Below are 10,961 nucleotides of genomic sequence, written 5' to 3'. Positions count from 1 at the left end.
GTCTACCAAATTCACTCACAAGGTTTTGGTCAGCCCGAGGCTATAGTAGAAGATATAGTAGAAGACACATGCCCAAGGTGCCACGCAGTGGAGCTGAACCCGGAACCATGTAGTTGGTAAGCAAGCTACTTACCACACAGCCACTCCTGCGCCTGGAAATGAGGGCCTTCTATATAATTTCTGTGTATCAAATTCACTCAGAAGTCATTGGTTGGCCCAAGACTATAGTGGAAGGCACTAACTTTGAGGTGTCACGCAGTGAGACTGAACCCGAAACCATGTCTCCGTGTGTGTGTGTATGTATGTGTGTGTGTGTGAGAAAAAGAGAGAGAGAGAGAGAAAGAGAGAGAGAGGAGAGAGAAACAAAGAATGAATGAATGAAAGAAAGAAAGAAGGAAAGAAAGAAAGAAAGAAGGAAAGAAAGAAAGAAAGAAGGAAAGAAAATGAGACAGAATCAGATAATTACCGAGATAGTAAACTATTTCTAATCGTTGTTTTTCCCTTTTTTTATTGCTATTTTTCGTCTTAAAACCCATAGAATGATAGCCTACAAATCCTTCATACGAGCATCTGGATAAGAATGGTATGTAAACATTAATCTTCATATCTCTGTAAATTGAAACGTTTCCATGCACACATACAACACCATATCATGTCCAACAAACCTCCTAAACACACACAGGCTTCATGTTCAAGTCTCACATACAGCATAGCGCAAAGTCCACACTCAGTGCAACACAAGGCCTACACATAATGCAGCGCAAAGCTCACACACAACACAAGGCCAACATACAACGGTTACGACGAAGAGTGTTTCAGTTGATCCGATCAACGGAACAGCCTGCTGGTGGAATTAATGTGCAAGTGACTGAGCACTCCACAGATACGTGTATCCTTAACATAGTTCTCAGGGAGATTCAGCATAACACAGAATGTAACAAGGTTGGCCCTTTGAAATACAGGTACAACTCATTTTTGCCAGCTGAGTGGATGGGAGTGTAGTAACGCCTGCGCATGCGTAGTCTTACGCATGCGTAAAATTAAACAAGCAAGCGTTTCCCGCTCAATTCATTCTCTTTCTCGCTGGCCAGCGATTGAGCAAGGACGTGTGTTTAAGCTGTCTCTACATCTTTCGGTCTTATACTCGACAGCTCGTTATTCTCACCTCTAAAGATGTATAACTAAAGATTTGTATGTTTTACCAAGTAAATAAATGTTGTTTAAGTTGTTTAGTCTGGAGTTCAGCGTTCCGTCAATTTCTTTAATTTTATAGTAGAAAGTCAGGTATACAATCTAAAGATGTATAACCCACTTTCTACTAAAGGAGTAATGTGAAATAAGGTGTCTTGCTCAAAGGCACGACGCGCCGCTGGAAATCGAACTCACAACCTTGCGATGATGAGCTGAATCCCCTAGCCACTTCAACCCACATACAACTCAGCACAATACAAAGCCCACACAGAACGTAATTTAGGACTCACGCAGAACACAAAACAAGGCTGACATACAACACAACACAAGGATCATGATAACTCAATGCAAAACCCTCTCACAACACAGCACAACACCCTCTCACAACGCAGCACAACACCCTCTCACAACACAGCACAAATCCCTCTCACAACACAGCGCAAGTCACTCTCAAAACACAGAACAAGTTCCTCTCACAACACAACACAAGACGCTCTGACAACACAGCACAACACCCTTTCACAACACAGCACACAAGACCATCGCACAACACAGCACAATCCCTCGCACAACACAGCACAAAGCCCTCTTACAGCACAGCACAAATGCCTCTCAAAACACAGCACAAGACCCTCTCACAACACAATTGGGAACACACACACACAATAATTCTCATAACACATACAAGGTCTAAAGATAAGCGACACAATAACACAAAACTCATACACTACACTCCCACAACACGGCTGTTCAGATCCATTCTAGTTGTGATAGAAATGTAAAGGGACTTTGTTTTTGTATTGCTGTAGCAATGGAGAGATTGTAGACTGAGCTGGAATAAGACTGATTTTGAAGGAATCGACCAAATACTTGTGTCCAACAAAGAGGTTTGGATTCCTGATATTGCGCTCTACGAGAAGTAAGTAGTCCTCTGTTTTAACCCTTTATCATTTAACCTAGTCGTTTCTGGCCAAAATATTCTACCTGTTTTGTGTTCAAACTGGCCAGATCCGACCTCTCACACCAACCATACAATATCGTTCAAAAATAAATATTTATATCATCGAAATCTTGAAACTACGAAATAGTGTATCAAAACAATGTGAATAAATAAACATTACATTTGATAGAGTAACCTTAATGTTGAAAAGTTAAACATGTAGGCAATGCTATTTGAAACAAGTTCTTTCGTTGGCAAAATATTAGCTGGGAGTCAACTACAGTTATCTCCCCTATCGAATGTTCTAGAACATTCCAAGCAACAGAGTTTAGCTCCCACCACCCTTTGCTAGCATACAAGGCGTAACTGCTAAACCACACACAGGAGAGTGTTAGAAGCAATATCGCCTACTTAAGAGCGAATTCCAATTGAATTGATCTCTTCTTTATTAAGACGCAGCGAGGTCAACATCGGAGAGAGAGAGCCAGGTATAAGGATTTGATATTCTTTCCTACCAACGACTCGCAATAGTATTCTTCACCTAGTGCCTGTCTGAAAATAATTTTTGTACTTTAAATTCCTCCTATTTTCTCACTGTCATCGTGGAACATGAGGTTCATAATCTTAAGCTTCAATTCCAGATAACCTGATTGAACATTGTGTACTCACAGTATGAATTCGTTTGTTACACATCTGAATAAAACCTTAGATATGAAGTTGTTCACGCACTGATAGAAGTGTTTGTTGTCACTTATCGTACCAGAGGTATAATACAGTCATTGAATTAATGACCGAGTACAGTCATTAAAGTGTTGACATCTTCATTAGCGACTTCCTTCACTAAAATGGTGACCCCGAGCAGTTCTTTGCTAAAAACACAATGCTTCTAGTATTACTAATATTCAAAGACAGCTCCTACTACTAATGCGAGTTTTTGTTGCAGTTGTTTTAACGATGATGATGCTGTATAAACCCAAATCATTCTTGTTTGATCACCAAATACCTATCATCTTGAAAAGACGCTTCATCTGTAATTATACATACAGTCTTTACGATCTCAACAAGTAAATCAAATATCATGCCTAGCAAAAAATAAAATGCAAGGAGAAAAAAAGATTCAGTGGGTAACTTTTAATAGTGGTGTGCATCAGCAAAAATAAATTTTGTGAACATTATTTACATTTGACGGATATTTGTCCTCATCTTGTTTGTTGTTAACACATTTCGGCTGATATACCCTCCAGCCTTCATCAGGTGTCGTGGGGAAATTTCGAACCTGGGTTCTCATTCATGTACATTGTTTTGTCTTGGTATAAAAGATGGGCTACAGCAAATATTCTGCTTAATACTACAGATTTGCTTGTCAGTTGTTTGACCTTAACCAGTTGAGCATGTCCCTTGGTGGCTGGCGATATGTGCATCTCTGATCATGAGCAGAAGTAGTGGGGGAACATCATAGCCATGTGTTGAGAGGAATTCTTTGGGTTTTGAATAATTCACCTTTGGAAACATGGGTGTTTTACTCAACATCCTAAAACAAACCTTATTCAGGGACCTTTTGAGCAGGATGGGCTACTCGACCTGATAAACAACGTAACGCTGACTCCGAACTATCAACACAACAATATTTATTTATGGTGAAAATAGGCAGCAGTTATTTGTGAAGCTCTGGTGCTGACATGTTCGAGAGCTCCGCTGTTGGACGTCTGCCATCGTCGTCGGCCGGCGAGAAAAGAGAAAGAATCAGGGCGCCAAACTTGGATATTGATGACTACGCATGCGCACGAGACAAGGCGTTACTACACCCTCATTGTTAGATGAAGATGTAGATATATGTGTATGTCACACAGCATTTCAGTACACCTGAGATGCTATTCTTACGTAAATAATTTTTTTATTTTTTTATTTTATGTATTTCAGTGTGGATTATGTTCTGAAAGGGATCCTGGAATATTACAATGTTAGAATATCTTCCAATGGAACTATGTATTACCGTTTCCCATCGGTCGTCAAAAGCTCCTGTATGCTACAGACCAAGAATTTCCCTTTCGACAAACAGTTCTGCAATATGACTTTTTCATCGTGGGCATACCTTGTTAATGAACTGGACCTTTATCCAGCATCAACAACTGGAGACACATCGAATTACGTACAGAACTCAGAGTGGGCTCTCGTCCGTCTTAAAGCAATCAGAAATGAGGTGAAACACGCCAGTGGTGTGAGCAGTGAGCTAATATATGTTATTTCACTCGAACGGAAACCATTTTTCCACATCCTTAGCTTCATATTTCCCTGTCTTTTAATTAGTAGTATATCTCTCCTGGGTTTCCTATTACCACCGAGTTCCGGAGAGAAAGTTTCCATAGGTGTAACAGTTCTCCTCTCGTTGTCAGTGTTCTTATTAGTCGTCAACCAAACACTTCCAGCCAATTCAGACGAGATTCCTTATATAGGTAGGTGTATTTTGGGTGTGTTGCTTCTCGTGTTCTCTTTTTCGTTTTGACTAGTATTTATTCTTCGTACAGTAGTGTAAGTGCTCGGTGATCTAATTCTATAATGCAAGCACGATTCTCAGATAAGTCATTCCATTTCATTCATTCACGCATTCTATTCTTCATGCCAACAATTACTTGTTGGTCGTAATCAGTAGCTTATAAACGAACGAAACTCGTTAGAGTGAGGCGATCCTTTACACACCACACACAGTCAGAATCTTTCAGTAGGGATACAACAAGTTTAACAGTAACAGGATATTGTTGTTTTTTTAATTTTTTAATTCTTAATGACATGGTACTGTTGTAAAAGACATCGTTGTGAAGATCATCAAATTGAGGACCCCTTTATGGAGGACGTCGTTGTGTGAAGCACCATGGAAGAAAATTAATTGTGAAAGACACTGTTGTGGGTTATCCATTGTGGAGGACACCACTGAGAAATACACCATTGTGGAAGGCACCGGGGTGGTGACACTGTTGTAGAGGGCATTACTGTAGATGACCCATTATAGAGTGCACCACTGTGAAAAACATCACTGTGGAGAGCATTATTTTGAAGGGTGTCATTGTGTAAGGTGTAATTGTTTGAATTCCCTCAATGTAGAAAGCATCATTGAGGAGTATAGTATTGTGGAAGACTCCATTGAGAAGGTATTATTGTGGAATGCTCATTGAGAAGACCACCATTGTCTTTGGTATCGAATAAAACGATTTAAGCAACAGATTTAGTTAACAAATTTAGTAGAGAATCGTGACTTTACCAGTTTGAGCTTGTATTTGATGAAAACGGGTGGTGCACGACCCCCTTCATGGTTGAGTAACACTGAATGATAGCATCCAGCTGCTGCACTATTCATTCTCATTTTCTTTTCAATATTTCAAATGTTCTAAGGCGGTGAACTGAATAACGCGTTGTAGTAAACGTTATCGAAAACTGTATACATGTATTTTCATATATTACAAATTCTTGTAATATATGTTGGATAACTTTGTCATGAATATGTACATACGTATGTTTTTTCTTTTACAAAATGAATGGAATAATGTATTGTAACATCTAATGTAATCAAGCAGATACTTTACCAAAGGTTAAGAAAATAATTTCATAACGTGCGTGATTTTAAAATGGTGGAAGTCATTCTGTGTAGACCAAGTCAGGGACGAATCTAACTAGGTGCAAGAGCTAAGTGTAGTGAGCAAGGTAAAACGTGACATCATGCCTATAAGCTGTCGGTGACAACAAAAAGAAAATAAAGCAATGTTGTCTTGAATCGCTAGAACATGGCTCACATTCTAAGTCTCTAATTGGCTAAAATTTTTGATTGAGTAAACTTTATAATTGGTTTAAATAACCTAAGGTGGGCACCGTTAATCGAAAAGTTAACTTTGTTAAACATTAAACTGTTAACAAAAAGTTAACTTCGATAACCGTTAATCAGTTAATTCGTTAAAAATGTAACGGAAGTTATCGATAAACCGTTAACAGTAATTTCTATTATAGAAAAAAACAAAACATCAGTTTCTGTTCTAAAACCACCAAAAAAAAACACCTTTAAAATGTGCCAAAACTACAAAAATTCATTAACAATTCAATTGAAGTTAACGGAAATTAACTCAAGTTGACTTGAGTTAACAGAAGTTAAATGAAACGGAAGTTAATTAGTCCGATAATGACTTCCAAAGTTAACTAAAGAGTTAAATCGTTAACGAAAATGTCAACTTCGTTAATTAACGCTTAACGGATTAACGGTTTGGTGCCCAGGTTAGAAAATAACACACTTGATTATGATGCTAATTGGTTTTGCTATTCTGCCATACTAAGCAAAAAAAAAAAGAACAATACTTGGTAGGCTAAAAGAAAATACGTGATAAACTGTGTAACTATCATGTAACGAAACTGTCCTCTTTATGAGGTCGCTATATTTCCTTCTTTATTTAAGTCAGCATGAAGCTCTTTGAGAAATGTTGGGCAGCTAATTCTAAAATAATGAACAACTACATAGAAATCAGCAATTGAAGTTAATGGAATTTATAGCTTTGGCACTTTTTAAAGGTGTTTTTAGGTGGTTTAGAGCAAAACTGATTTTTTTTTCTGTAATAAAAATTAACGTTAACGGTTTATCAATAACTTCCGTTACATTTTTAAAGAATTAACTGATTAACAGTGATGGAAGTTAACTTTTTGGTTAACAGACTAACAGCCAACAGCTAACGAAGTTGACTTTTCGATTAACGGTGTCCACCTTTGGAAATCAGTTATTGGTTCATATTATTTTATTCTGTAGTATTTGTATTCTTCTCCACTATTATAGACCATTCTATCTTTATGTCATATTCTAGTCTATTTTATAATAGCTTCTATCATATTCTGCTGTATTCCTTTCTATTCTGTTGTATTAGAGTCCTTTCAAACGAGTTGTCTTTTTATAACAATTGTTTACTTATCTTTGTTCTAGGTATCTATTTCGCCAGTTGTATGATGTTGGTCTCCCTATCGTGTGTGATGGCTGTAATAACGGTCAATATTCATTATAAAAGTAGCATGGGAACGACTTTCCCTGCTTGGATGGAGAAATTACAACAAAGCTGGCTTGGAAACATGATTGGTCCAAAAACAGTTACGAAGAATACACCTGAAACTTTGGCCGAAATTACAAGGACCCATTCATCAAGGGTGAGCCAGGTAATTTCCAGTTCCTTTGGTTTAGGAATTATAACATTAAAGTAAATAATTTAGCGTCGAGAAAATTGCTGATCGTCTGACATATGTGTGCGTGCGTGTGTGTATGTGTGCAAATACACACGCGCACACATACACACACACACACAACAAAATTGATACATCAGTTCTTACACCTGAATGAATTAGAACTTTATTTTACATATAGATATGCGCGCGTGCACGCATATACACGCACAGTACATATAAAACACGTCTTAAATTCGGTGTTGTATGTTTTTCTCTTTCTCTTGTCAATAGGACAGATATTGCAGTATTTGTATAGAGAACACATCTTTTATGGACTTGCTGTGTTAAAGACACAATAAATATCAGAGGGAGGTGGAAATTTGTCCCAGTAATGTCCAGCGAGAGTGTCACATACATTTTGGCCTTTTTGACCGTCAGCAATGTTGCGAAAAGCCGTCCGGCTGAATAAAAATCCGGTATACGCAACTGAGGCAATATTTTATTGAAATAGCCGTCTATGTACCAGAGACACTAAATTCTCCCCCAAGCAAGTGGCTGGCTGCCAGTGCGCACCATTGGAAAGGCTTAAAAGGTTGAAATGCATCTGGCACAATCACTGACCGTTGCAAGTACGAATTTCTCAAACATTTATTGCGTTTTTAAAACAGTAAGTCCATCGAAGATGTTAGCTCAGGACAAATATTGCAATAACTGGTCTAAGAACAGCGTGTATACATTAAGTATGATACATAGACGGCTATTTTAATTAAATACTGCTTCAATTGCGTATACTGCATTATTAATAAGCCGGATTGTTATTTGCAACATCAGTAAATGATTTAGTCACTTTTTCATTTATCAGGAGCGACGAGACTGTGAGTAAGCACCATTAGAAAAGCCCTAAAAGGTCTAAATGCATTTGGCGCTCTCACTGCCAACCGCTGGAACTCTCTCTCTCTCTCTCTCTCTCTCTCTCTTCTCTGAAATTTATTGTGATTTTAACACAGCAAATCCATAAGAGATGTAACCTCAGAAGAAATATAGCTGTAACCGGGCTAAAATGATAATAACAAGAGCACTCAGAGAGCGCCAACCTCTGCCAAAGCAACACCAACATCCTCTCAACGATTAGCCAGAGATGATTTTTAAAATGAGAATATCTGAAATAAACTCGACTGCTCTCACATACGAGAATACTAAAAGTGAACCCGACCACTCAAAAAAAATTAAGTAAAAAAAACTGTAAAAATATTCCAGAATCCTTGTCCGGTACCTGATCGATCCCAATGGTAGTCATGAAATGTGAAGGTGGCTGTAGGAAATTTAATAACAGTAACAAATAGTTCATACTTATCTAATACAAGCCAAAGTTAACAAATTCACCATTCAAAATAGTTTTAAAGGTGGATGTAATAATAATAAGGTCTACTCAGGAATTTTTAAATGAATAGCATAAGATCTTATGGGTTTTCTCTTCTCTTAAATTCCGAACTTCCTTTAGTATTCCTGTTGTTTTAGATCGATGTATAGATATAGGTATATATGTAAGTATACTGTAAAGCGTTAATATGTAGGTATAATATATATTATAAAAATATGTTAGTGGTATTTAATTTCTGAACGGTTTTACTGTTGTTTGTTTATGTAGTTTGATTTCTTTATCCATCAGTTTCTTCTAAGATAGAGAGGTGAGTAAAATTAATAATAGAGAAGCGGAAATAAAAATATTGAAAACAGCCTAAAGGGAGATAACTGAGAAAGAGTTGAAAGTGAACGTAAGATCGTAATCGTGTAAAGTAAATATAACAAATAATCCAGAATTCTTGTCCAGTAGCGGATCGACGGGCAAAATACCGTTAAGCATTTCGTCCAGCATGCTAACGATTTTATTTCTTTATTGCCCACAAGGGGCTAAACATAGAGGGGACAAACAAGGACAGACAAAGGGATTAAGTCGATTACATCGACCCCAGTGCGTAACTGGTATTTAATTTATCAAACCCGAAAGGATGAAAGACAAAGCCGACCTCGGCGGAATTTGAACTCAGAACATAACGGCAGACGAAATACCGCTAAGCATTTCTCCAAGCGTGCTAACGTTTCTGCCAGCTCGCCGCCTTAATAATAATAATAATAATAATAATGATGATGATGATGATGATGATGATGATGATGATGATGATGATGATGATGATGATAGTAATAATAATATTAATTATTATTATTATTATTATTATTATTATTATTATTATTATTTTTTTTTTTTCCAGGGTGACTCTCTATCACCACTCCTCTTTTGTCTAGCATTAATACTTCTCATATTAAAGAACGGCAGTAGCACAACATGTCATGTATGTAAACAACAAAATGAAGCCATTGATCACGTTGTCTCCATGTGCAGTCTTCTTGTGCTTACAGGGTATGATAGAGCAACAGGCATGATAGAGCAGCACAGTATATTCAGTGGGTAATTTGTAAAAACCTGGACCTGCCCCATCATAAAAACTAGTGGGAACACAAACCACCTCCAGTGATTGAAAATGATCACATCTCACTCCTCTGGAACTTCACCATAGAATCAATGTCACCGCTATCTCATTTCCACTCCATCTAACCGGCTTTTACATAAGTTTCCGTCCACCCAATTTAACTGACAAGGATTAGGTTGATCTGGGTGATTGGCTAGAATACAAAGGAGACCATTACTTAATATACCTCTCAGTGAAAACGAAAATATTATTAATTCAAAATAAAAGTTTTTCTTACATAAATTTCATTGAAATTGAATAAATTTTGATTCACTTCTATTCATCTATATTTTTATTTCTTTTTCTCAAGTTTAACCCCAAGAAAGAAAGTTCCTGTCACAGACGTAAAGGAATCGAAGGTTTAGCTTACCACAATAGCTCATTCGTCAGTGATGGCGAATGCTGTGATGACTACAACGACGACGGAATATCAAACATTGAGAAAAACGACAAACCAAACACGAAAGAACACGACGGCCTGATTGAAACCCTGGAATTATTTCTACAATATCTCACTACACACGACGGTTACAAGGAAAGTACCGTTGGAAACAAATGGAAGCTCTTTGCTCTGTTCCTGGACAGGACATTTATGTTCGCTCATATTATAACATTTATTCTAACGACGGCGGCTCTATTGATTCTTTGTGCATACTTTTAAAGTATTTTACCACCGTTTTAATAAATTACATGTACATACATACAAGCATACATACATACAATCGTACATACATACATACATACATACATACATATCACACGCATATATCTACCAAAACACTTGATGCATGAGATCAAAGGATTTCGCAGAGTCAGTGATATCGTTGACCTATACATATTATCAGCACTACTTACCAGATCTTTATTTGTTTCAAGAGGACTTAATAGAGATGATGGATTAGTCTTCTCAAAAACATGACACACAACAAATCCAGGAAATAAAAAATGCATCTCTTTTTTTAACCACAAATATACAAATACACTGCTACCACTAAGCCACACCCACAAAATGATATATATAAAAGACTTGAAAGATAAAAATATTACAATCTGACAAAGCGGTGACCGGTGAAAGTTACTGTCAATCTTTTCCTAGTAGAAATAAACGTGATACTCTA

At 37.2% G+C, this 10,961-nt stretch overlaps 1 protein-coding gene across 2 annotated transcripts in view; it reads left to right on the top strand.

Moving 5' to 3' along the window:
- Nucleotides 1–10,961, top strand: part of LOC106881026 (neuronal acetylcholine receptor subunit alpha-10) — a 17,059-nt gene extending 6,098 nt beyond the window's left edge. Inside the window, exons 3-7 of one of the 2 annotated variants that reach the window (XM_014931212.2) lie at nucleotides 539–583; nucleotides 2,001–2,110; nucleotides 4,052–4,584; nucleotides 7,083–7,300; nucleotides 10,154–10,961. In XM_014931212.2, the coding sequence (XP_014786698.1) occupies nucleotides 539–583; nucleotides 2,001–2,110; nucleotides 4,052–4,584; nucleotides 7,083–7,300; nucleotides 10,154–10,504 (1,257 nt within the window). In that variant the 3' untranslated portion in view covers nucleotides 10,505–10,961. Of the gene's footprint in view, nucleotides 1–538; nucleotides 584–2,000; nucleotides 2,111–4,051; nucleotides 4,585–7,082; nucleotides 7,310–10,153 lie in introns of both variants that reach the window. The other variant, XM_014931211.2, reaches the window with a different exon arrangement.

The sequence above is a fragment of the Octopus bimaculoides genome, chromosome 12 (assembly GCF_001194135.2).
Source record: "Octopus bimaculoides isolate UCB-OBI-ISO-001 chromosome 12, ASM119413v2, whole genome shotgun sequence".
In the NCBI taxonomy this organism is placed as follows: domain Eukaryota; kingdom Metazoa; phylum Mollusca; class Cephalopoda; order Octopoda; family Octopodidae; genus Octopus; species Octopus bimaculoides.
This window is presented reverse-complemented; position numbering and strand designations above follow the sequence as displayed.